At 45.4% G+C, this 26,898-nt stretch overlaps 2 protein-coding genes across 2 annotated transcripts in view; one reads left to right on the forward strand and one right to left on the reverse strand.

Annotated features, from left to right (window-relative positions):
• The first annotated feature begins 370 nt into the window (after nucleotides 1-370).
• On the forward strand, nucleotides 371-13,843 carry LOC149339274 (uncharacterized). The gene is made up of 10 exons (XM_089548036.1): nucleotides 371-1,003; nucleotides 1,073-1,172; nucleotides 1,250-1,315; nucleotides 1,438-1,661; nucleotides 2,175-2,490; nucleotides 4,409-4,570; nucleotides 6,355-6,459; nucleotides 7,294-7,474; nucleotides 8,637-8,742; nucleotides 10,157-13,843. Exons 2-10 carry the CDS (start codon nucleotides 1,093-1,095, stop codon nucleotides 10,291-10,293), a joined length of 1,377 nt encoding a protein of 458 aa, XP_089404162.1. The 5' UTR covers nucleotides 371-1,003; nucleotides 1,073-1,092; the 3' UTR covers nucleotides 10,294-13,843.
• The window catches only part of MetRS (methionyl-tRNA synthetase 1), a 29,907-nt gene continuing 16,783 nt past the window's right edge, over nucleotides 13,775-26,898 (reverse strand). Inside the window, exons 16-21 of the mRNA XM_089548035.1 lie at nucleotides 24,945-25,156; nucleotides 22,578-22,682; nucleotides 20,916-21,093; nucleotides 20,730-20,816; nucleotides 18,941-19,045; nucleotides 13,775-14,021 (exon numbers count right to left, since the gene is read on the reverse strand). Coding sequence (XP_089404161.1) covers nucleotides 13,857-14,021; nucleotides 18,941-19,045; nucleotides 20,730-20,816; nucleotides 20,916-21,093; nucleotides 22,578-22,682; nucleotides 24,945-25,156 — 852 coding nt within the window. The 3' untranslated portion in view covers nucleotides 13,775-13,856. The remainder of the gene's footprint in view (nucleotides 14,022-18,940; nucleotides 19,046-20,729; nucleotides 20,817-20,915; nucleotides 21,094-22,577; nucleotides 22,683-24,944; nucleotides 25,157-26,898) is intronic.

A 26,898-nucleotide genomic window follows, 5' to 3' on the forward strand; every position in this document is an offset into this window, starting at 1 on the left:
AAAACGGCTACATAAATTAATTACTCACTTTCTATGAAAAAAAAAATTATTTCCACGCGCTGGCCTCGTCAGTAATCAATCAGCTCAGAGGAGAGTGCTCCTCTGCGTTTAGTTTGAGGCAGTCCCACGGCCACGGATAAGCACCGCTATGTGGAAGCTACACATGTTAGCCAGCGTAGGAAAACACAGCTTCACTTATATTTTGCTCAAAGATAAATCGTTCTTAAACGGCAGCGGCCTGCACCTAACCATACGACCAGACAACCAGCGGCCGGGCTGAACCACGGCCACGGCGGCGCAGGCCTGTGCGGGCCACCGCTCACTGCGACAGAATTGTGTTCTTCCGCATTTGACGACCACTTTGTTAGCGCGCATTGTGCTAACGAATGACACTGCGATTGATTTGGCACACATATTTTGCTCTAGTACCGAGTCAAGCATTAGGACAACAATATACAGCGCAAAGATAACAAGAGCTCACGGTTTAGACGTGGGCACGTGCGTTATGACAACGCGGACGTATTTGGGAACTTACGGGTGCACGCAGTCCAGATACGGTGCTCTCCAACAGGTAGAGTGCGCCGTAAATGGCGAAGCGATGTTTACGTGTTCTGTGCCAATGTAGTGGACATTCCGCGGCGCGGTCTTGTTGTCAAGGCAATGTATACAAAAATCATTCGTTGTTTATCTGCGTCCGATCAACGAGGCTGAATTCCTGAGCATATTTGCAGCGATAAGCGCGTGATTGTGAAATTGTCGGCCTATCCTTCTCACCCGCCGTGTGATGACTGCCAGTTGTCCAGCGTGTTCGTGTTCATTGCCTAACATGGTATACACAAGGCCCTTCATCGAAAATCGCCGCGCCGTAGGACCGGCGGACCTGCTTTGGCACCTACTCGTGTAGCAACGCTCTGCATTTAGGTGGTTCTTCGAATGCCTTTGGTGATGGCTATCAGCCTGAACGTGCCCAAAGAATCGAAATCTGTACTGGTGCTTTAAGAAGGTAAGAAAATAGACGCCGACTGATTGATTTTACGTGTTTTGTTAAGAATGATCTTTTAACGCTACTCAGGATCCACTGGGAAATCGGCAATGAGTGTGCTCACGGAAAATTGCGTACTTTCACGTACGCGAGCACAGGACCTGAAGAGCGTCCGAAAACTAAACTGCTGGTAAATTCAGTTTCCATACTGACAGCTTTGCTGCAGTGAGTAGCCGTGCGATTTTACTAAACCGTTTGTTCCTGCAGGGGTAGCGAGTTGGAGGATGTCAGCATCGTGCGAAAGATGTCTCATGTTGAGGTCCTCTCACTGAGGTATGTTTTGCTTGAAAAAAAAAAAAAACAAGTAATCAAGCAAGAAGTTGTTGCGGGCTCTTGCCCCAGTTTACACTTGTCGGCTTTCCGTGGTCTAATTTAGATTTTTTTTTTTACTCCAGCGTCAACAATATCAGCACCTTGGCCGACTTCGCGCATTGCAAGAATCTCCAAGAGCTTTACATTCGGAAGAACAATATCCAAGACTTGAACGAAGTTCTGTACTTAAAAGATCTTCCCAAGCTGAAGAACCTTTGGCTGGCTGATAACCCTTGTGCGGAAAATGAGAACTACAGGATGACAGTTCTAAGGCATCTTCCAAGTCTACAGAAATTGGACAATCAGAGTGAGTCCCTCGCATATGATCCACAAACTTTGTGTCGGGCTTGTGAATGTCATCGCGGTCGTCTAGTGGAGCGTGTTTGCATTGTACTTAATAATCAAAATTAATTTAAATGCTTCAGGCCAACATGAAAATGTGCAAAGCAATGTTGCAAAATCGGTTTTTAGAACTACAGAGCTTCTTCTGTCATTGCTTTTTGCTAGTTATCAGAACAGGAATTGCCAATTAATAAACCATGTCCCCTTTTAACCTAAGAGCAGCTCTGCTCAATTGGTAAAAGTGATGCTCAAATGTATTGGCGATTGTTGTTAAGCTCTACCCGCGCAAGCGCGAGATGTGCATTATAGTTTGAAACCATGCATCTAAAATATGTTGGATCCAGCAGTATGTGGGAGACAGTGCGTTGGAACTTATTACCCGTAATGGCAAGTTTTCGTGTTGCAAGTACTCGTACGACACGGAGGTGTGCTTGTTCACTCAAAGGTTGTTTCCTTTTTCCTTTTTACTTCATACCAGCTGTTCAAAGTCACGAGGTTGAGAGAGCGCAGGTGCAGGGGGCTGTGTTGATTCTTCCCACTTTGGGCGCTACTGGTGCTACAGAAGAAGAGTCGCCGCCACCAGCACCTGTTGGCAATCACAGCAACCGTCAGCATCCAAGCAGCCAGCCTCCATCTAGACCCAGTCCACCACAAGGCCGCCAGAATGGCTCGGAGGATGTGCATCACAAGTACAGCAATGCCTCACGCCCCAGGGACCTGGAAGTGGAAGCGCCTGCCTTAGAAGCCAGTGTCCCAAACAGACCGGCTGCCTTCCAAAGCCCTGCTGTCAACAAGTGAGGATGTTTATGATCTCCGTGCTCCTTAGGTGTTGTGTTCCTGCATTTGGAGCTGAATGGAATATCCTAAATTTATGCATTGCTGCTAGACGGAAGAAATTAAGAAGTTTGCGGGAATAAGGTGGCCGCAGCTGGCACAGGAGAGGGTTAACTGGAGAGACATGGGAGAGGCCTTTGTCCTGCAGTGGGTGTAGTCAGGATGATGATGATGAGTGTAGCTAAGTGCAGAGTCTGGTGCTTTTTCTCATCCCGTGTGTCGTTTTGTTTTTTATTTACTTACTGTGTTCTATTTAGTAATGTTTTGGGCAGCTTGTCTTGCGTCTCTTCTAATGGCAGCTGTGAGTTTGTATCTTTATTTGTTGTGTTTTCTTTCTTAGTAAGCCAGCCAGTCACAGTGCCTGAAAGTAAAGCTTGTATTTGGTACTTCAGTTTGCATGGACGAGGTGTGCTTGTTTTGCGTGCATTTGAGATGGAACATCTTCCTTTTTTTCTTTGCTTGCATCTCTAATTTCTACATCAAGGAGGGCATGTAGTTCAGACAGAGTGGCCCATTTATTGTCTTCTTGTCTTTCGCTGCAATATTTAAAGTTAAGCCCTTGGATATCAGTCTTTTCCTCCCTCTCTTGGCTCACTGTTATCAGCTCATTGGGGGTGTCGCGTCTGCAGTGGATACACGTGCGCTCGCTGCTATTTGTTGCTTTGACACTCGATTCACTCTTGACGCACTGTTCCTTTTTGAGAAGGAGAGACGTCAAACATTTTTTTGTAAGTCTTTTTCGCAATTAGAACAGCATTATGCAGATAAGCTTTTATGCGCATTTTAGGATACATGGCAGAATTTCATTTTCAGTGACCAGAAGCGTAGCTTACATTTTTTTCATCACCTGGCATACAGCGTCTTGTAGCTTGCAGTACTGTGCCGGTCACCTAACTGCTGCCATCTTTCTTTGACACGCTGTGTGTTGCATTTGCAGTTCTTCCTTTTATTTTTTAATGGCATAGCCACCTTCGTCATGAATGAAAGGGTAACATCCTCCACTCCTACATCTTTCCTTTATTGTATTTAAACTTGGCACTATTTTGTGCAGTTTGCACGTTTTATCCCTCGCAGTAATTGGCTGAACCTTGTGTCGTTTTTCACCATAGCCATCGGCCAATTGTGAGACCACGTGAATTGGCTGGTGTGTGTGTGTGCCCTTAAAGGGGCCCAGAAACACAATCTTAGTTGACTGTTTTGCCTGTTGATCGCATACAGTGAGTTACAATGGTGCTATTAGCGTCGGTAATACCATGTATATTCGTTTTTTAATATTTTAATGTCCTCCCAAAAACAAATTCATGGCTCACACAGTGGCGGGCTTTAGCAGCGGATATGACATCAACTGGCGCGAGCTTGATGATTAGACAAACAGTAAATATACTGCAAATTGTGTGAATAAATAGAGACACATATTGTCACCTGTCGGTGTTTTATATTAGATCAACAAAAACAACTTGTTCGTCTTAGATAAAAGCCCTGCAAAGCAAGTAAAATAAAAATACACCACCAGGGGCTCTGGCATGGAAACGACGCTGCCAGTTTCAGCAAGAACGAGTTACAAAGATCGGGCAACCATGGAGTGCAAACTTCCGCGACATGCTCTGGCAGGCTGTTTTGATTGGTTGCCCCAAGTGCCGTCATTGGGAGAGCGAAATAGGAGTGGGAAGGCCCGCCAAAATCGAGTTGAGGGCAGCGTTTTGTTTGCTTGTATTTTGAAATTTCTTCATTGAATAACTCCCGTTCCTGTGCATCGATTCTTGTAATTCTTTTTAAGTCAACATCTGTGTGACATAAAGAATCCACCTGAAGTATAGCCGGTATCCCCCCAAGCAGTGTTTCGCAGCCCCTTTAATGCAGACATTGGTGTTTGTGCAGCACTCCATGCAAAGAGCCGCCACGGCTGGCCGAAGCAGCCTGCTCCCCTGTGCTCCCCAACATGCCTCAGGACAGCCACGTATCGTGCCAGGGCATGTCACCTGCCGAGCAGCATGCATTTCACGCACGGGTTCAGACACTTATGGATCACTCGGGCAGAAGGTCAGTCTTGCTTTGTGTGCGTGCTCATTGGTGGGACATGTGCAAGCTTGATGCAGTTCTAACGTATAAATATTCATAAGCAAGCAACTGCTGGGCCAGTACCTCAAGCTCATGCAGGCCCATAAAGTGAGCGTATGTATGCAACAGCAATCAAAACATTGAAACTGAACATTTGCATCTGGTGCAGTTGATTACAAAACAATGGCAATCCATAAGGTAAACGGTTTGGTTTGGTTTATGGGGTTTTAACGTCCCAACCCAACTAAGGCTATGAGGGACGCCGTAGTGAAGGGCTCCGGAAATTTCAACCACCTGGGGTTCTTTGACGTGCACTGACATCGCATAGTACATGGGCCTCTAAGAATTTCACCTCCATTGAAATTTGACTGCCGCGACCGGGTTGCGTGTTCGCCAAATGCAGCCGGTACAGCCAGCGATGACAGCGCCGCCCACCGGCAGGTAGCAGCCACCATTAAGGCTCGTTATAAATATTCATTCAGAACGACGGCTTGACATCGCCGCTATGGCGCAGTGGATTAGAGGCACGTGTTGCGTATGGAAGGTCGGCCGTTCGACTCCGCTCTCTGTACTGTAATTTTATTGTTTTTTTTTTTAAATTTCATTTCTTATTTTTTCCCCCTTTAGGTCGCAAATCGTGATGCTTAGTGGCATATAATGCCGTTTAAGCATTATTTAGGAAATAATTATCCCTTTTAGGGAAGCCGTTGTGACAATCTTCAGTCACCGTGATCAATTCACCATGGTTTCAAGCCTTGTGGCTGTACAGGCTGCAGTTGGCGAATACACGACCGGGTTCGAACCTGCGTCTTTCGGGTCAGCAGCCGAGCACCATAACTGCTGAGCCACCGTGGCGGCTTATGATAAAGGCCTTTAGGGTGAAGGCTTTCAGGGTAAATGCAATCAGGGTAAAGGCCTTGAGTTCAAATGCCTTTAGGTCAGTGCCTTTTGGGCAAAGACCTTCCGAATATTTATTTTATTTGTCCAGGTTGGCCAAGGTCACCCTCATTCAAAGTCTTGTTTATTTCTCTCCAGTTCCCACATCATGTGACGAACTTCACAGGCTTCACCATAGACCCACGTTTTCCGGGTTATGAGACCAGTGGTGCTTTTGCATTAAAATTCGCTGCACAATCGGGATACTGAGCAGTGCTTTATTATAATACAGTGCAGCTGGTATGGGTGATCTATGCGTTTTAGTGTAGAAGTTTGGTTAATGTAAACTGTAGTGATGAAGCCACTTTCATAGCTGGATCTTGTTGACGTTGGTGGCGCACTTCTGCCTCTGCGGCTTACATAGCCGTATCTTGGTGGTGTTGGCACAGCACTAAGCGATTGCATTTACGGAGCAGCATACTCGTCCTGCGAGTTTAAAACAGCTGTGCTCTAATTACACATTACTGAGTATTGTAATCGTGTCCCTTTAGCTCCTTTTTTTTTTTAATCCCTTCCTTCACTGTACTGTCCAGGTGTCCACCCATTGTACGACTTCTACTGCGCCTTACCTTAGAGTAGCTTATAACCCCTACACAGACGCGCATAAAGTGCCCGCCCGAGAGGCAACTCTACGCCTTCCCTTTTGGCTCATAAGAGGGCCGTGAAAGCAGCCTAGAAGGTGAGGACGGAGGAATTCAGCAATTTGTCATTTTGTTCGTCCTTGTCTTCTACACCTCTTTTATGCCCTAGCTTGCTTAAAATTCGTATGTGTAATGAGAGCGCAGTCAAGTCACGAATGACTGCTGAACAAAGTTGTTGTTCTTGTGCAGGTTGCGCAAGAGTGCAGAAATCACGTGTGATCCAGTGGCCCTTTTTGAAGGGGATGATCCTGTAGCTGCAAGACAGGGCAGTGCTCAGCTGGGTGACACTCGACGGTAAGGCCGTCTTGTTTCCCAGTAGGCAGTGGTCATTCCCCTCGTCACTGCCCTCGCGAAGTACATTTTTTGCTCCTTGTTCTGGGGCGTTGCGAGGCCTATTCACTTCATATGCGCTGGAGGTTTCGAATAACTTGCTTACTCGCATAATAAATGTGCTCGCATATTGAACTCATTTGCTACTTGTGTTGTCAAAATAAAAAAAATTTGCTAATATGTTGCCTCGTGTGATAAATACACACCCAAATTTCTCTATGTTTTCTTGCGAAAAAAAGGAAGTGAATTCATTGTGTGAGTAACTACTGTATGTCGGGCATATACAGCATGGAAATCAGGCAGTGTGTTATCTTATTGCCTGGAAGAACACATTGTTAAACATGAAGTGCTTGCAAGCACAGCTGTATTGGACTGGGTTGTCTCTCAGTGTTGCCAGGAAAGGCTTTAAGTGCCAGAGCCAAGCAGGTGGCCAGTGCAGCAGAAACCTAATTTTGTTGGAGTAGATTTCCGAGCCTCACCAAGGGCTGTAGGTGCTGTAGCTCATAATCGGCGTGAAGCTGTAGTAAAGGACGCTAATGAAACTGACGTTCTTCGCGAAATGCTGTGGATTGCAGCATTTTCCACTCATGTTTTCTCTCTTAAATGCAATAAACTGTCTTTACAGAATGTGCTTGTGCGGTAGTTCATTCGTCGGCGAAAGTAAAACTGCGCAAAAGGGCAGGGACATAAGGCTCTGCGCGGGGTGTGATTGTTACAACTCTGTTGAAATTTGGGAAATGTTTGTGTCTGGCCCGCCTTGCTGGAAATTAAAAAAAAAATGTATATATGTTTCTCAAGGTTTTCTTCCGTGGAGTACCTGCACACGCATTCTTCCCTGGAATCGGATGCGTTGATGTCGCCGCCGCCGGGCGACGGCAACGCGAGGGGCTGTGCTGCCATGTATGCCGAGGTGCACAGGCCGCACAAAGCTGAGAAAGGCTCTCCGACACGCCTGCTGCCGAAGGGTGGCAAGAACAGGGTCAGTGCGTTGGCAGCTCCTTTTTCTGCTCCCTGCTTAACTGTTTTGGGAAAACAAATAATTAACTAACGAAATGAATTCAAAAAGGTAAGCTGGGGCCATTGCTGTGGTGTTTTGAGGAGAGCTGTGCTCACCGTTTAACATGTCTCGCACTTTGTGAGAGGAATGCGCTTTGTGATGCATACTTACTTTGGCTGTAGCTTGTACCTAGTTGTGGTCTGTGCCAAGACTACTCTTGAAAGTTTGTTTGGTTATGCAGCTTGTTCTTGCAGAAGTGGTAATTAGCAGAGGTAGCAGAATAAGGGGTAGAAAAAAATTCCGGAATGGGAGAATTGACAAGATTAAGGGTTTTGAGTGTGGACCATTGGGCTCACGTGTGCAAAAATGGTGCAAGTTGTCACTTTTATTTTGTGGCACATTGAGGATGAAAAGAGAAATTTAGGTCTAAAACCTTCCTTAAAGGTGCACAGAAGAGGAATCTGAACTCGTTTTTTTGCCGCGGGAACTCGATCTACACGTTCCGAGCTTTCTCAGAAACTTTGGCTTATTGCCCCTGTGTGGCCGATTTCCCTAATTAAATCGAATTAACGTCCGGCTCCCGCCTTTTTTTTTTAATTCTCCCTCGTATGGTGGGCGGAGTCGACCAACGCGTGGAGTGCCTTGCAGCCAGCTCCGTGGAGGCTTTGTTTTCGCTTTATTTTGTTTTTTTAGGTTTCCGTGAATAAATAGTTTCATTCGCAGATAATATAGCCGGGAAATAAGCCCGCAGAAATAAAAATACGCGCTAACTATTTGCTTCTACGGACTACTACGTATTACTCCGCCGATGGCAGAGCGGCAAGCCGCCGCGGGACTGGCTGAAAGGCACTCCACGCGTTGGTCGACTCCGCCCACCGTACGAGGGAGAATTAAAAAAAAAAAAAAGGCAGGAGCTGGACGTTAATTCGATTTAATTAGGCAAATCAGCCACACAGGGCAATAAATCGAAGTTTCTAAGAATGCTCGGAACGTGCAGATTGATTTCCCGCGGCAAAAAGACGAGTTCAGATTCCTCTTTAGTGCACCTCTAAATCTGTTGAACAGATAAAGCTTTACAATTCAATCCAATCCAAATCTCTTGCGTTCACTCACTAGGTTTTCTCATTTTGGCATTGGCTTGCAGAATGCAAACATACTCTCAGCCGTGCTGTGCCTCATCAAAGAGTTGGACTACGCCAGCCTGGAGGTTGTGGAGACTGCCATTCACTGCAGGATGGAGGAGATGGATGGTTAGGGTCACCGCTGCGGTTGTCTCGCTGCTAATGTCGCATTTTTATGCCTTCGGCAGCTCTGCGCCTTGCCTAATAGGGTCAAGCTTAAAGAGGAAGCTGCAAATTTCTGGTAGCTAGTATCACTTATTTATTGACTTATGTGGCTAAGAGGTCACTGGTGGTGGTTGCACATCTGCTACTCGGTGTCTGGTGTGTGTGTGTATGATCTGCAGGCATTGCAGATTTGCAGTGCTTAGGCAATGAAGTTTGTGGAAGAATTAATCTGTAGTGAGTGAATTGGGATTGGCCATTGTGCAGGCTAGCTTGCAGCCCTTAGTGGGTTACTTAAAAAAAATAAAAACAATAGTAATGTTGCCCTAGCGTAGCCCTAGCTGTTAGGACAGAAGCTTTCTTTTAGGAGAGCTTAATCAGTTCCATGCTTGAACAAATGCACTGCGAAGTTTGTGATTTGACAACCTAATTGATGTGCCAATGAATTAGTAGTGTCAATGGAATACCTCTATGAGGAAGCCTTTGCAGTTCCCTTTTGTGGAGCTTATGAAGAAATGTTTGTTGTATTGATTGTGTCAATAGGTCCGAGTCTCGAACCTGTTGACACTATTAGCACATTTAGTGGTGATTGTAGAGAATTCAGTCTGCACTTCAGTGGACCACATTCCCTTAAATTGTGCAACCCGTTGTTCCCTCTTCTTACTATAGGCAACATGCATTGCAATCTCCCACGTTTATATTGATGGATGATCTGTTATAAAAGTGGTGTTTAGTGCAACTATTTATTTTTACCCCTGCATTTCACCATAATCAAACTTGCTGTACTTACAGCCGAGCTTCATAAACAAACGAGTTGCTTACCGTAAAGCTACTTACTGCACATTGCTGCAGTTTCTTCATGCCAAAGTGTGCGACCTTGTTACGAGAGCCAAGTACAGTCTGCCGCACATGCTGTATTTGTGACTGCAGCTGTTTTCTCTGCACAACTCTCATTTTATCCTTTTTTTTTCAATTTTACGCAAGTATACTTATTTATTATTAAGCATTGTTTGTTTTGCTTTGTGTGTTCAAGATACTCGTTCAGTGTTGGCAGCAGCCTTTCTCAACAGGGTGGTATGTGATATATTTCTTTTATTTGGTGTCCCTGTCATGTGGTTTTTCAAAGATAAATTCCCCAACTTATGTGGGGACATTATCAAAAACGTTCTGTAGAACTGAACCGCACAGCATGCGTGCAGATGTGGAGTGTGCGCACTGTAGCATGTCGAGTTTAAGCCGTAGCGTGTTGAGTTTAAGCCACGTGACAGGGGCACACCCAGCTGTTGAAGCAAGTCATTCCAAGAGCTAGACAGATGCAGAGTGCTTTTAGAGTTCAGTGCTGTGTCTCAACTCTTGTTTGTGGTACTCTCTAACCTTTCAGGAATGGTTAAGAGTGCACCTTTTGAAGGAAGATGCAAAACTGATAAAATTGCCAACTCTGACAGTGACTGTGGACCCGGTAGCATCTTAGAGGACTTCTTTGAGGCTGTGGGAAACGTCCTGCGAGTTTTTTCCTGATCGATCACTTTCCTCTATAAATCTTTTGGATGACACTATAAATTACATCTAGCCGTAACCCCCAAATCTTGCTCTCTGTGTGCATAAATGCGTGTGATCATAAGCTGGCCGTGGCAGATGCCGGGCTGCTACATTGTAGGGAACAACAGAACAAAACTGCGTAGTGCTCTGCCGAGCTGCGCAACTTGTTGTGCAGCAGTATGTGTGAGGGAAACATAATGCGAATTGCAACACACTTTTTACGAGAAAAATGGGAAGCCATTGCTCAGCCTTCTTGAAAGCCTGAAAACTTTCCCTGTACGTTAGCATATGTTCTTGTAATTTTTTTGCCATTAGTAGCTATGACCTGATACAGTTATGAGAGGAGAGTGGTCTGAAATCTCCTTTTCTTTATGCTGCGGTTACTTGCTCAGTTCATAATTGCTCCTTTTCCTTGGTTATGGTGTTTATGGTTTTCCTTGGAACACAAATCTCAAAAAAGTGTGAGCCCACCTTGAAGTTGTGTCAGTGGTTTGTGCTGCACATAGCAAGCTTTATTTAAGATGCATTTTGATATAAAATGATTACCTATTTCAAGGCGAGAGTGGCATACATGTGAGCGAATCTAATGGAGCATAATTGTTTGCTTGACTCGAGAAAGATGCCTACAGAAACAGAGGGCCAGTTTTTTTTTTTCACCAGTCTGTTTATTGTCACAATTTGTGTGCCCCATGTGTAGTATTAACCCACCAGTTGCTCATAGAAGTTGCTCTCTCAGTTTAAGGTTTCCTTTTTTTTTTTACCGCAAGTGTGCGAGAAGTGTACAAAGTGTGGAGGCATTTTGTTGCGGCACATTCTTATAAGTACAAGAGAAGATAAACATCTTGTGTTGCTTACCAAGAGCTGTTTACTCACCTACGTGAGATATAACTAATGGGTCTGTTTGCGTCATGTACGAGTGCAAGGTTTTGATATTTTTCTCTCATACGGGGAAGCGTAAGAAGTCTTTTTGTCGCTGCTGCAAGACCATTTAGTAAGCATCATCCACAAGTTATATTTGCCTTCTTTACCATGGCTGACCTGTACGAGTTAGCTGGTGTGTCAAGTAACAACTTTGTCGGAATCTGTCTGAAAACATAACTTGCCATGTCATGATCCACTGCGCACAAGTTTTAGATTGAAGGTGACAAACTGAAGCATGTTGGCAGTCGTGCCTCATATATGTATTTAATTACTTAACAACTTATGCACTGTGAAATGTTCTTTACGCAGCCCCCTTTCTTTTTCAGCTAGCGCGTTCAGAGGGTGCCGCCAAATCCCAAACTTGTCTGGTTGCATGTCATTGCTGTGATGAGAATAGCCTTAGCCATTTTTTATCGGTCACAGGTGTTCAGAGGCAAGTGGTTGTGATAGTTAATGCTCAGTTTTTTTTTTTTTGTTTCACTTTCATGTATTATCTCAGGAATACTTGGCGCCATTTGCATGTATGTTTACCTAGTGTGTGCTGCTATAAGTAGGGGTTGGACTTTTCAGCTTTTATTTTTTGAGAATTCGACTGACTTTTTGGTTTTTACTTCGGAGCGCAAGTTTACTTTTTTTTTTTTCCGGCAAATATTATTTTCGACGAATGAAATAGTGACTTTTTTCGGTGATTTAATGTAGCAATTCTGTGTGGTCAAAAGTCCCTTAATGTCTATCTCTGTGTTTTTGTCATTCTGAACAATTTATTTACCAGTAGTCCACTGGAAAATGGTAGTACTTGGAGCATGGCATGTTGGAGAAATTGCTGTCATTAAAAAATTAAAAACAGTTGCTCAAATGAGATAGGAACTGGGTTGACATGTTATCGTTTGGTTGTTGCGTGGGTCAAGAGCAAGGGCGTGGCATCACATGGTCTGCATGTTCATGGCAGCAGTGGAACTTTGGTTTCGGTTTATTGGGGTTTAATGCCCCAAAGCGACTCAGGCTATGAGGGACACCGTAGTGGAGGGCTCCGGTAATTTCGACCACCTGGGGTTCTTTAATGTGCACTGACATCGCACAGTACACGGGCCTCTAGAATTTCGCCTCCAAAGAAATTCAACCGCCGTGGCCCGGATCGAACCCGCGTCTTTCGGGTCAGCAGCAAAGCGCCGTAAACCACTGAGCCACCGCGGCAGGAGCATTGCAACTGCCGCTCAAACATCGTGGTAGCCAGATTGTAGTTTTTCGTGTGAGTGTCCTACAAGCAGCCAATTAACATACTAAACTGACTAACTGCTCTAAGCAGGTGATTATAGCGAACAAACAGTGCTTAGCTAGAAGGCTGCAAGGCTTCCAATCTGCAGAGGCATGTAAGCTAGCGTAGTAGTACCTGAAATCGCACAACTGCGGTGCTTATCCAAAAATATCATTGTCACAGTTAATTTTCAACTTCGACGAAGTGTGACTGGCATTTAACAGCCGGCTGGCTTTGCATGCTAAGAATACTGACCGTTTTCGGTTAAAACAGGATTTTAAAAAGTGGGTTTGGTGTACTGTTATCTTTTTTTCGGTTTAAACTGAAAAGTCCCACCCCTAGCTATGAGCTGTCTTCAACCACCTGCTCCTGCAGGCATTTTTGCGAACATGGCTGTCTACAGAGTAGTACATAGGAAAGCACACAAATGCAGTGCCAAGGAGACTGCATGAATGCATTCAAACTTTGATAAAGAGTAAGGGTACATTCCTGCAGATGGAACCACTAACTTTCAGAATAGCTTCCAGCTGCACTGATTTGGCAGCCTGTTGTGGACCACCGCAGAAATACATTACAAAAAAACTACTGCGCATATACTGTTTGGAGGGATACAATTAATTTGCCACAAGGATCAGTGATGAACCAGAATACACGACATGTCCCTCAGCTTAGCCTTTGCACAAATTTTCAAGCACTCTGTGCCTATTGGTGCTTGGATAGTTCACCTTTGTTAATTTTATATAGAAAACCAGAAATTTCACACCTTTATAGCTGCTGTAGCAGTTCATGCCTCGTAAATGTAAATATGGGCAGGTTGTGGTAGGCACTAATGCCATCTCCAGGTAGGTCAGTTCTTGCTTGGGAAGTAAAGCGTACTTGTGCACCGAGGTCATGTCATCTGCAGAGCTTGCAGCTTTTGCATGGACTTTTTTTTCTGACCTTCAGTTGCACGTAACAGGCAGTTCGGCAATACAAAGCCCCGGTGAGGATGTATTCCCGAAGGCTTATAGCAATCTCTGAACCTGCATCTTTGTAGTATTAACGTCTCTTGCCTGACTGTGGTATGAACTTCTACTGTGTGTTACTAGGAGCTTGAATATAAAAAAAAAAGCATGCAAGTTTTGTGTAGGCGTGGTTTGTACTGAAAACAAGCTTTTATAATGGCACACTTGCATGTGTACTGCCCCGTTTTGCCCAAATGCAATTTCTCTCTTTCGTAGCTGTCTGAAGAATTTCAAGGCTGTGCTTCAGTGAATGTCTCTCGACTAACGGGAAAAACAGACATTTTGCACATTATCGCCTGTGTGCGTGCTCTGGATTTATTTACGAAATAAATAAGTGGCTCATATCTCAGTTAAGTGTGTGGTCATTTCTTCTTTTTCTGGCCCCCACGTTTCTGATTTGAGGGAGCCGGCAGTTCCTGGCCCAAAGCCGATGCCAGCTGCTTTTTGAGTTCCAACAGACGGGCCACTTCCTTGTCGATGGTGGCCTTGTCTGCCTTTGCTGCCTTGAGTTCCCTGACCTTGTTGCCCTGGTAGGTAAAGGAAAAGACAAGAGTGTCATCAGCACTAGTGCACCTTCACTGAGCCTGTTAATGGGTACAACGGCTCTGGTACAAGAAAACCTTAAGGGACCCTGAGGTCAGGTCCATTCAATTTATGTTCTTAATGTCTTGCGATGTCCATGTATGTCCAGTAGCAAAACAAGCCTTACTGGTGAGAAGATTGCATTTAAAATTTTTGTTAAAGGGATACTGAGGCGCTTTTCGAATCAGCTAATTTTTTAGGGTTTTGAAGTAGTGTCATTGCCGATCACGTCTGTGAAATTATTTTTTTGATTTTGGCCAAAACAGTGGCGCAATCACCAATTAAAAACGCGATGTTTAAATCTCGCGCGACCGCAGGAGAGGAGAACAGCGGAGAGGGAAACCTCGTCCATGTCGGCCAACGTGACGTCACGTTGAGGAGCCGGGGATACTTCGGCGCACCCGGAGAGCTTTCAGCGCGCGTTGTTTCTCGTGCTGCATGCGTTGTTCCTCGTACTGCGTGCGTTGTGACGTACAAAGCATGTCAGCCGACCTTGAGAATCAGATTCAACACGAGCTACTACTCTGCTTTCGTCTCCACGAACTACGCCCGCGACTGTATTGTCTTCCACTGTTTTCCGCAAGATCATACGCTCGCAGCGCAAGCGCTCGCTGCTGTGACGAAGAATTCAAGCCGACCAAAGCAAGCGTACTCTGCTCGAAGCACTTTCGTGAGACCGGCTACATGCAGAGCTGTGATCTCTGGAGATTTCTGTCGCGGCTGAACCATGACGCAGTTCCTTTCATTTCCTCGCGCATGAGAGTCGTGTCACTATTTCGAAGAAGCGCCTCTTCTTCTAAAAGTAGAAACATGCTTACTAAGCCCCTGCAGAAACCTAATAGAGGCTCAAGCATGTGTTGCTCTTCTCAGCTTAGGTGCGGCCAGACCACTTGAGGCGTGCTCAGCAAGGCTCGGTTAGGGATTTTATACTCGGTTCGACGTGTCCAAGCAAGCAAGCAAAGCAGAACACAATAAAGCAAAGCAAGCAAGCATCGAAGCTCTTCATATGCGGCATCTTGTTTAATCGTAGCTAAGCGATTAAAATGAAAGCGTTCCGACGTTCTGATTTCGGATGCAAATTTAACAGAGAAATGAATGCCAACCAAGTTTTTGCAAAAAAACACCATGTCTCGCAACCTTAGTCGGTTTCTTCTTCAAGTTGTGGCAGCGAACGAGTTGCAGCTAGCTTGGCTTTTAAACACACATATAGTTGGCCACTACTTCACTGAACCTAAACTGCAAATCTAGGAAGGGCGAATGTTTCCGAGGCAGCGATTAATATTTTCTGTCAGCGATTAATATTTTCTGGCATCTGCTGAACGCGTCACGAGTGAAGCAGCAGCCTTGTGCGCGCATTTAGCTTGGTTTCCAGCGCACAATGATTCCTTCAATATCCTGTGGTCACATGCCTCGCAGTGCTTGGCCACTGCGCTTTGCTAATTTTGACATCATCTTTGTGCTGCTTCATCGTTTCCTTGAAGTACTTTCTTGCCCCAACCTACGCCGGGTAGTGAGAATAGGATATTTTGTACACAGCGCTTTGGGCCTTTTCTTTAGGATGACGCTCTTTCGGGCGAGCCAGGAGGCGTCCGGTGGTGGTAATTGACTTGAGTATTGTTCGCACCCCTTCCTTTCCGAGAATACCAGCCGAGGTTGTGCTGGCACCTTTTACGCATGGTCTGCATACGTGTCTCTCACGCTAGCGTATGCTTGTGCTAGGCGTAGAATTTTTTGCTCGTGTCTTTTTTGCTTTCAGGTGATACGTGGAATGAACAAACTGTAGTATACTTTTCTTCGGAGGTCAGTAAAAAAAAGCCGCCATATTCGCTTTTACAACACCGAGGAAATCTGCGATCTGCACTGAGCGCAGCGCCGGATCCGCAACGGCAGCTTCTCCAGTCCTCAAAGTGACGTCACGACCTCTCTTGACCAATCACGGGCGGCGGCGCGCCGCGCGGCGTGCCCCGCGGCACAGGCCGCATATTTCTGCTAAAAAAGGCAATTCGCGCTTGTTTTTGCCTTATTTGGATGCGATATTCGAGCATACAGCATGAAAAACTATAGGACGCTGCTGCCAGCCAGATTTAAAAAAAAAGTGCTTCAGTCTCCCTTTAATGCATTTCGTTGAGTAAGTAGGTAATGGCTTCCTAATTCATCTTTTCTAGCAAACTTGCACGCACTAGAACACACTACTCATAAGACTGGACACTTTCTAGGCACAAGTACAGTCATCATCATCAGCCTAACTAGGCCCACTGCAGGGCAAAGGCGCCTCCCAAGTCTCTCCAATCAACCCTGTCCTTAGCCAGTAGCGGCCGCCGTATCCCCGCAAACTTCCTCATCCACCCACGTAACTTTCTACTGCCCCCCGCTACGCTTGCCTTCTCTTGGAATCCACTTCATTACCCTTAAGGACCAATGGTTATCTTGTGTTTGCAAGTACTGTAGTCCCAAGTAAAACTTCAATCGAAGTCTAGTGAGTGTCCTGTCTTGTAATGTGTAGCAGCGCGAGTATAGTGTTTGAGTGAGTCTACAAAAGATAAAATTAGGAGGTAAAATTTTTCCCGTCACTATTCAGATTTGTGACAGTACGACAAAAGAACTGTTTGGTCATTGTTTGGAAGTGAATGGTGGTGCAGTCTAGTGTCGTGTTCCAAAAGTCTGCTTGCAAATATGGTGGTGACGCCTGTATTTCAAACCTTGGCCCTCATCTGGCTTATGCACTCTGTTTTGGGTGAAGGTACCACTTGTCATTAGAACGCAGTAATCAATCGATACTGGCCAACTTCAATCTGTTCTCCGAGTCCATTAAACCACAGCCACAAATTGCACTATGCTGCTGTACAGTCGCAAGCAAAAAATATTAGCACAGATCACTGGCGATCAGAATTCGTATATCTCGCCACGCGGCGCTGCGGTACTAAGACCTGCTTATCGGGCCGTTTCCATGTTTTGCAGCCTAGGGGGGGACGGCAGGGAGTAAGCTTTATCAAGCGTGCACCACCCGAGCGTTGAAGTGCCGACCCTACGCGACTGTGCTTTTGGCTCGGTTATCATGAGCAAAGATGGCTTCTTTTATTACCGTTTTTTTATGTCCGCGATGGTTTGTCAAAAGGAACCCGCGGGAACAATAGCTGATAGCGCTGCTTTTAGCCAGTAATTTCGCTGGTCCATGGCAGTCCACTTAACCCCCATAATACTGTAGAATGGGAACGGCCCGGCAATCTCGTTATCAGCCTCTTCGCCACCCGCAGCGCCACACGTTGTCATTCCGGCGCTCTGGTGTTCCGTCTCGTGTGCTAATCTTTTTTACCCGTGACTGTACAACAAGGCTTGGATTTACAGTATGGATTTAAAAAGGTGGACACATGCATCCACGATCACCATCGCCAATGGATACTTGTGTATATATTCGTGCTACAAAAGATGACACTTTGTAATGAGGACAGCATTTCTCTGACGAGGCTTATTGCGTGGGGACAGCAAGAAGCGTAGAAATAAAAAATTCTGGAGTCTTTTTCATTTCCTCGGGCACACACACACAAACATGCTCATTCTTTTTCTCCAGATTCTTGGCAACAAATCTCCATCCACAAAACAGTTTTTGTTTCAATGAGTCCTACAAAGTAATATCGTGAAGTAGCATTTATGTGAAGATGATGGCATCCGTGTTGTTCACAGAAGACAGTTTTGCCTTACTGTACGTTGCCCTCAGATCTAGTTTCAACACAGGAATTTAATAATAATTCAACATCAATCCTTGGTGAGTAGGAAAGGCTCTGACAGAGATTACTACTGCAGGAGCTGTTCACAAAGCCACAAAATAAATCTGCTCTTAAAGAAAGAGTGCAACAGTCATTATGATTGCTTATTTACTGTCTGACGCCTTGTCGCTGACGCTACTGGTTTCAACTGAATGAGAAATGAAGACAACATTGCAACGGGAACCTCTTCACACACAACTGCTTGCTGGCAGATTGTGAAAATTAGTTAACTGTGGGGTATAATGTCCCAAAGTGACACATAGGCTGTGAAGGGCGCTGTAGTGGAGGGTTCAGTATCAATTTAGATCAGCTGGGGTTCTCTAGTGTGCACAGACATTGCACAGCGCATGGGTGCCTTTTCCATTTGGCCTGCATTGGCCCAAACTAGCAACTTGCTATGCGCCCAGATGCTTTTGTCACCCGCTTGTGTATATATGTTCCAAAGTAAATAAAACCGAAAACCTAAAGGAAAACTCTCATGTTTGCTCATAATTCATACCTTCTATGTGTGAAGCTTCAACGTAATGTACAATGGGAACGTACACTGCCTCGAACACCTCCTGTATGATTACAATTCAAGATGAGATCAACAAAAGGACCACTGATGGAGCATTTACTTGATTCCCAGGCTTCCTTTCTAATCACAGCAACAAAATTAAGTCCATTTTATGGCTACTTGCAGCTTTTGCCACAGCTACGCCAACAAACAGCCTCTGGCTGTGAGATGCGCCCTCTTGTCAAGAAAAAAAGCCATTGGAGAAAAAAAAAGATCTGTTCAGTAACTATCTTCAGTCCCTCGTGCTCCTTAGTACTATATAACCAGGCCACTAACTTTATAATCAAAGGGGAAAAAAAAAACAAAGATTAAGCCAAGAGTCAAGTGCCTCAAAAATAACAAAATATCAGAATGGAACTTAATACACTAACTCTAGTTCAACAGGCCCGCTAGCTATATACGTACAAGCCAATGACAAGCCTACCCAAATCCACGCATAACTGCCAACACTTTTTCCTTTTGTTGTATCGAATAAATTATTTTTTTCAGCATTTCAGTTTCTGGCCATGACTAGAGCGCCACTGGCCCGCACAACACTGCTCACCTGAAATTGAACTTGCTGCGTCAGCTCCTCCGCATTCGCGCTTGTGTCGCCCGAGGCGTGTGCATTCTCAGAGTTTATATCACCATTTTTGTGGCCGTTCACAACCTGAAAACAATATTGAACAAATGTCATCATCAAGTTGAAAATATTTTTGAGTAACCTTTAATGAACCTCTGCATCCGCTAAATATTCTTTCAAAGAACAACTCAAGCACGCTCCAAGCCTGCAAGCATCGTTATCACCTAACAGACAAGATACATTAGAATCTCGACCGTACAAATCTCATGGGGTCACAAAAAAATATTTGTATCATCGAAAACTAACACAAATTCGCATGCAGAGTTTATGCCGATCTGTTTCTGGCTGACGAGGTTTACCAACGATTCACTGTTCACAGTGCGCACTGCGCGATTGGTGATCCCGGGGTAAGCGATGTACAGGCAGCAAGTACTTAGTGCATGAGAGTGTGGTCACAGCTTGTACATTCGTGTCATCCGCAGTGGGGAAGGTGTTGTTCGTAAAGTTCCGACTTTCAGCCCATTGCACACAATGCCTGGGCATTTTATGAATTCGTATCAACCAGGATCATATCACTGAGATTTTACTGTAATTAAGTGCAAAAACTGTGAGGCAGGATGTACCGTATTTACTCACGTAATGATCGCACCCCCGAATTTTGTTGGCATTTTTTATTCCCTGCGTAATGATCGCACCCCTAACTAGCCGCTGCAATTTGTCCCAAGTGGATACCAGGCTTATCTGCGGCAATCTCGAATCACGGTTCGCCGTTGTCACAAGGCTCGCCACCATTCTGGGTTGCGGTGCAACGAAGTGACGCGGTGATCCGGCTAAACTTTATTGTTCTTGTAAATAATAAGCCCTGGGGTACGGGAACGTCAAAAATGAATTCTCCTTGAGGATCGCTGGCCTGTACCGAGTTGATGGTAGGAGTAAGAACTGTGATACAAGCACGTTTTACGCTCGCAGCCGCGTAGCAGCTGCCGCCGTTGCAGCACGAGTGACCCGATCTGCTAGCACGCCAGCTCTGCTGCTAAGGCGTCGCTGAAATCGATCGTATAGTATATTTATTTTAAAACGAAACAATTAGGCTGTCAGTAAGGCAGCACTATAAGTAGAACATTCATTATTGCGTTGGTCAGTTCAAAAGCGCCGTCCACTGTGGCTTCGGTACGAAACAAGTTAGGCCTAGCGATGACTAGGGAGTACGGAGCGGTTGTCGCCCGCGCTCGCGGGCGGCATCATTGCAGTAAGTTCGCAGAATCTGGTGCTGCGAGCGTTGCGAATTTGTCGCCTACTTTAACGATGCGGCAGGGACCGGACATTTTTCGATGCAACGGCGGTAAAATGCATAGCTTGAGCGTCGCGGGACGTTGCTGTTGTAAGCTGTTGCTGCGCTATCGGACGAGATCGAAGGATAGCGCGCCCGAGTGACAAGGGTTGTCTGACCTGCAACTTGTTTGCGTTTTCGGGGCTCAAAAATTTTTTTATTAAAAATTTACCCTCCCTAATGATCGCACACCTAATTTGTGTCAATTTTTTGAAAAAAAAAAAAAGTGTGATCATTATGCGAGTAAATACGGTATCTTATCAGAGAACAGGTTAAAAAACAAAGGAACACACAAACTAGCACTTTGAAAGACAAGCTGTTGACCTAGTAGCACAGGCATAGGGCAACTAGCACATAAAATGAAACTACTGGCTTTTCTTACTTCCCAAAGCTTTCTGTATTGTTTTTGCTTTTTGTTTACAAAGCAAAAGACAGCTGTACCTTTGGCGGCGTTGGTGTCTTGCCCTCAAACCGCTTTTTCAGCGTGTCTATCGTCTCCTGCTCAATCTTCTTGAAGAGAGGAAGAGGCTAAAGGGAAAAACAACATGAAAAGTAGGTAAACTAACAGTTCCAGAAAACGAAACCCACGGCAGCACACCAAACGGCACTTCGCATTCCTCGCCTTACCTTGTTCATCTTGTGGCCTGCCTTCAAGAATGGTGCAAAGTGAGATCCCAGCTGGAACATGGGCACATTCAGCTGCCGTCTCAGGGTTTCGCTAGTCTCGGGCATAAACGGGTGCAGCATGCCAGCCAGCAGGCAGGCAATGTTGGCGCACAGCGCCATTATGCTTGCCGACCGCTGCCTGCAGTACAAACGACACGGACGTCAGTTGCTGGAGTTTACACTGGCCAGAGCCAATCAAGTTATGCACGAGATTCCAGGAAGCCAAAAATGAAAATTATGCCGTGCCAAAAGATGTTCGACCAACTCCTGCTCATTGCCATTCGTAGTGAAGGTAAAAAGTGCATGCCCACTACCCACTGAACTAAAGCAGTGAGCCAATGGTTTGGTTTGGTTTATTGGGGTTTAACGTCCCAAAGCGACTCAGGCTATGAGAGACGCTGTAGTGAAGGGCTCCGGAAATTTCGACCACCTGGGGCTCTTTAATGTGCACTGACATCGCACAGCACACGGGCCTCTAGAATTTCGCCTTCAAGAAATTCAGCCACCGCGGCCGGGATCGAACCCGCGTCTTTCGGACCAGCAGCCGAGCGCCGTAACCACTTAGCCACCGCGGCAGGGCGCAGTGAGCCAATCACTCATTAACGCAGTGAGGAGGCAACTGCTCCTCACTGCGCACTCAAGTGTTGAGAAAGTGAGCGAACCACGCAAAGATGTGAAGAATTGTAGCTACTCTGCAAGCCTTGGCCCCTACGAGGCTCACGAGTGGAAAATCATTTAAAGTGGAGCCAATATATGCCAGACATTGCCTCAGAAAAACTTGGTTCTTGTGCAGTGAACACCAAATCACCAATTGTCAGAACACAAGGCTGAGATGCACAGGCTCTTTACCATTACTTGGGCAGAAACTGACAGTTTGCAGACAAGCGGCAAGCTGGGCTAGCTGGTGCATCTGAATCTTAAACTGGGGGAAGAACGTTGAGCAACATTATCGGGTTGACAGCAGTGTTTTTCTGCTCATTTGAAGAAGGCCCCTTTGCGCACGAAGAAAGACTGAAAAGATGCCTAGCCATAGTGCCTTTGCTTGCCAAGTAAATGACAAGTCACGGTATGCACCCTAAGTGCGTGCTGTGGTTTACGAATTCCCCTTTTTTTGCGGTTGCGTTTTTGTTAAACAGACGGGACGCTGTGTTATTCGTTGAAAGAAACAATTTAGGGATTGGTCTTCGGACGAGTATTCCCAAGTTGCTAAACACTGCAGGGAGTGTGGAAAAAAAGACAGAAGGTGTGCCTTCTACTTTTAGATAAAACTAAGATTTTATACCAGCATAGAGACCATTGTACTTGGGAGTTGTTCGAGGCATATGTTATGAGGAAAAAAGCAAAAGTATATGTTGGCAATCCATCAGTTTTGCATGCCGATTGTGAGGAGCGGTTTGTAGACACGAGATTGTGACGGCATTGTTACTTTGATTTTGGATGGCCTCTCAGCACGTTTTTGATCACTGTATGTATGTCATCTTTCATCAGAGTAAAATTCAGTTGTGAGTTTGCGTGCGTCCCGTCCACTACTTCTGCTGGTCGTGGCTCTCAACGCAGTACCCCCAGTTCAAGATGTCAGTCTGCGAAATGACATTGCAAGAGGACAAAAGAAGGAGTGCTTACTTTTGCTCTGGCGAGCCCTTCACAAGCTCCCAGGGCTTGTGGAACTGGATGTACTGGTTGCCGATTCGGCTGACATTTAAGATGCACCGGATTGAATCTCGAAGCCTACAAAGAGAGAGAGAAAAAAAAAGTCAACAACGACGGAACATAACTGTGTGATCCTAACAGTTGCAGTTCGCTCTGTACGATGCAGTGAAACCTCAGCACAACTTACCCAAATACAGTTTGGTTGGTTTATGGGGTTTAACGTCCCAAAGCGACTGAGGCTATGAGAGACGCCGTAGTGAAGGGCTCCGGAAATTTCGACCACCTGGGGTTCTTTAACGTGCACTGACATCGCACAGTACACGGGCCTCTAGAATTTCTCCTCCAAAGAAATTCCAGCCGCCGCGGCCGGGATCGAACCCGCGTCTTTCGGGTCAGCAGCCGAGCACCATAACCGCTGAGCCACCGCGGCGGCCTTACCCAAATACAGTATTAATACCACTACCAAAACTTGGCCTATACAAACATTTGGCTGGGGTGACAACTAAACTGTAGGTTAAGGCAAAAACTTGGGAGAAATGTCTACGTCCTTGCAACTGTCAAGCGTCCTCTCACTTTATGGCCTTGTGGCAATAGTAGCCGAGAAGCAAGTGCGACGCAGAGAAACTAATTATAGTAAGCACAACATACTTCTCTGATATTTGCAAGGCTTGTGGCTCTCGTGATCATTCTGCATGAACTGAACGTCCAAAATGCCCTGTGATGGCTTTCTGTGCGCCTGAGCAGCTATCGGTTTGGTTTGGTTTATGGGGTTTAACGTCCCAAAGCGACTAAGGCTATGAGAGACGCCATAGTGGAGGGCTCCGGAAATTTCGACCACCTGAGGTTCTTTAACGTGCACTGACATCACACAGTACACGGGCCTCTAGAATTTATCCTCCAAAGAAATTCTAGCCGCCGCGGCCGGGATCGAACCCGCGTCTTTTGGGTCAGCAGCCGAGCACCATAACCACTGAGCCACCGCGGTGGCTGAGCAGCTATCGGTGGAAGGAAGGCAGCACAGAGTGTAAGAAGTAGCGGCACGAGTGGCTTCTGTATTGTTTCCACAATGGCAACTTCAATCCTACACAATCATTGTCTATTGGAGTCTAGAAATAGCGTCTTTTAAGCTCCATGAGACAAGAAAAAGAACGGATAGCGGAAACAAGAGCTCTGAAGCTGCCCTGAGCAACCACATGCTGCACAGCACTTGTAAAGCCTTGTAAACCCTAACTGTTAAAACCAGTTAAAACCCGCACCAAGTGAATTATACTGTCATCAGGTTTAAAGGGACACTGAGGAGAAATTGAAGCTGACTTGCATTGACAGAATACCAGCTCCTGATTACAAAAACGCCATTCATACTGACAACAAAGCTCTTGTAACGTAGAAAAGAGCAAGAACCAAAATACAGGTATCGCCGCCACAGGCCAAACTCGCAAGTACAAGCTTCACGCCGTCATAGGACAAAACAGTGTTGCTAGAACCAATAGTTCCAGCAACACTAGGACACGAGAAGCCACGAATCACTGAGGCGCAGCAAATGCATGCGCAAATCTCCTTGACGTCGCCAGATGGCGCCATGTACCCGACAGCTACGCGCGCTCCTGCAGCGCCGGGACCAATCAGCGCCTGCTGACAGCGGTAGGCGGGCTCCCGGTATTCCGCTAACGGTAACAAGGTACACAGTATGCTAAAGGTGTCTATTTGCGAGAACTTCGTTGACGACTTCGAGAACGGGATCCATTGTAACGCTGGCAAAACGCCGGTGCAAACATAACCGAAGCGACGGCCGCAATAGCCGATAGATGCCTTCAACGTGCGGCCGGCGGTAGCTTTCTTTTCGGCTGCTGCTGGGCCGCACTGCTGGCGGTCAGAAATCACGGAGTCTGCGTTACGTCATGTTCACGTCACTTAGTCCTGTGTCGTCATAGACGAATCCCAAGTTTGAATCAGAGCGGCGGGAAAAACTTTTTCAACTTCGAATCCAAATTTCTTAGAAATAAATGCATCTTTCGCTGCCAGCCAAGTGGCAACAAAGCCATGAAGTGCCGAACTATCGGATTTTGCTATAAAAAAATATTAATAGAGCTCTCCTCAGTGTCCCTTTAAGAAAGGGAGCACAAGAACGTGTGGCCGCTAGTCTCAAACCCTACCTGCGGAGATACGCAGCGGCTGCTTTTGTTAGAGCGTGGGTAAAAGTAGTGCAAAGGGTTTTGCTGCCTTGCTTGCTTCTGGCAAACGGAGCATCACACCTTCCTTTCTACGTGTCTAAAAGTGGCCGCTGTGCCTCACTACTCAAAATAACACTGGGAAGCAAAGAAAAAGCCAGTGCACACTCACCTGACTTTGTCCATGAGGCTGATGTAGTGCTCCAGTTGTGCGGAGATCTTAGCTATGACCACCTTGTCCTCCTCAACAATGATAGTCTCGGGTATCACGCCACCAAAGTTATTGAACAGGAAGGTGAGCGCCCTGTTCACAAAGTTCCCAAGGTTGTTCAACAGCTCAGAGTTGTTCTTTAGCTGCAAGTCGTTCCAACAAAAACTCGTGTCCTGCAACGAAAAAAAAAAATCATGCACGGATTGGTAAAAAACGTGCCAGGAGACCAAACTTCTGCAAGGCTTTCTTTTTTTAATTCTGCGAAAACTTTAACCTCCAATACACAAAAACTGCACAGCAGGCGTTGGCAATGCACCGACGAATTTGGCAAGTGCAGATTGGTTTGATTGATTGAATCCAAACTTTATTTTACAAATGTGCATACAGTCTTTAGAATGAGCCACAGGCCAAAAGCTAAAGAAAATAGCTTGAAAATGCCTGTGGCTTATCTAAGAGCCATTACAAAATAGTAAATAAAATAAACACATACATACAACGGTGGCAGGTCACATATGAGCACACTATAGAAAGAATTTATAATATTTACGATTGAACGGATGGCTACACAGAGATGTAGTTTGAAACTAGAAAAAACAATTAAAACTGAACAAATGCATTTGAAAGTTATACACTGCTGGGTTGATGACAAAGGGGAAAAGGACACCGATACATACACAAAACTACAATATATGAAAAGAAAGTTATGGAATATTATTTACAAAGTACACTTTTAAATCATGTGGTCGGAGGTTATATACATGCTAAACTGGTTAGATTCGTAGCTGTTTAGAACATTAGGTATAAGGATGTTTGGCAACAGCATTTAGAAAGTTTTGTGAAGTGATGCCATGTGAGAACTTTAATACCTTTCATTCGTACAAATTATCATCATAACCATCACCGCTCATCTTTGGTTTTGGTGGCATGCACAATGCGGTAAGTTGTCCAGATGAAGATCTTCAGACATGTGCTGTCTTGTCTCGCAATAGTAAGAGGACTGACAACTGAATTTTAAGGACTCTTTTTTTTTTCTCGATGCAATGGAAAACTTATGTACAAGGAGCTCGATTCAAGAACAGTTTTGGTAAAAATGCTGGAGATGGTTTTTATTCCAAATTTTTCTGTCAGTGGATGCACCCGTTTTTATATATCTCAATGCTGGGAACCATGACCAGCAAGCATGACAGCAACTGCACACCAGCAAAAGTGATGCAGGCAGTGGAAAAATCGTCTGAATTATCGAATGGCCCCCCAAAGCTGTCAAGAACAGTTCATGTGAATGTGATAATTATCTGTTGAAAACCAAGGCAATTGTCTTCTTCTTAGACAATAACTGTGCGACAGGGATATTTCACAGTGCTGTCAAATGCTTTAATTCATGCAAACTATCAGGAGTGCTGCAAGCAAAGCTGCTCTATAATGGTAATGGTTTCCACGGCCTCTTCTGGCCTAACACAATAGTGCTGGAGCTTCTTCAAGTGGTGTAACAAAAAAAAAAAAAAAGATGAGGCGACCATCGTTTTAAATGGCATGCAGCGCAGCTATATGCTCGGCTGGTTTACTCATATGTGCGGTAGACAGCCACCATCGCTGCAGCCTAGAGGCAAAGTTATGATGATGATACTACATGGCCGGACCTCCGGTCCATTGAAGGGAAGCCTGCCGAACATCAACATGCCTACCGTTGCACGCACGTCAGAGGGGAGTGGTATGGTTATATATGCATTTTTTTTTTCTCTTCACTTTCCCTCCCTGTAATGACCCTCAAATGAGGGTTGACAGTATTCATAAATAAATAAAAAAAAATAAAAAGTAAACAATGAATTGTGCGATTGGACGATCGCTCGTTGAGCAGGTCATACCTCACCACGTTGCCATTTCAGGAGCCAGCATGAGTTAACTGATGCCAGCCTCG

The sequence above is a fragment of the Amblyomma mixtum genome, chromosome 6 (genome assembly GCF_055824585.1).
Source record: "Amblyomma mixtum isolate Tamu chromosome 6, ASM5582458v1, whole genome shotgun sequence".
NCBI lineage: Eukaryota > Metazoa > Arthropoda > Arachnida > Ixodida > Ixodidae > Amblyomma > Amblyomma mixtum.

Bases quoted from the DNA above. Each gene is read 5' to 3' on its own strand.
- LOC149339274 (XM_089548036.1), top strand. From the start codon at position 1,093: ATGAGTGTGCTCACGGAAAATTGCGTACTTTCACGTACGCGAGCACAG. The intron at 1,662-2,174 runs GTGAGTCCCTCG...ACTTCATACCAG, and splicing joins ACAGAAATTGGACAATCAGA to CTGTTCAAAGTCACGAGGTT. The intron at 6,460-7,293 runs GTAAGGCCGTCT...ATGTTTCTCAAG, and splicing joins CAGCTGGGTGACACTCGACG to GTTTTCTTCCGTGGAGTACC.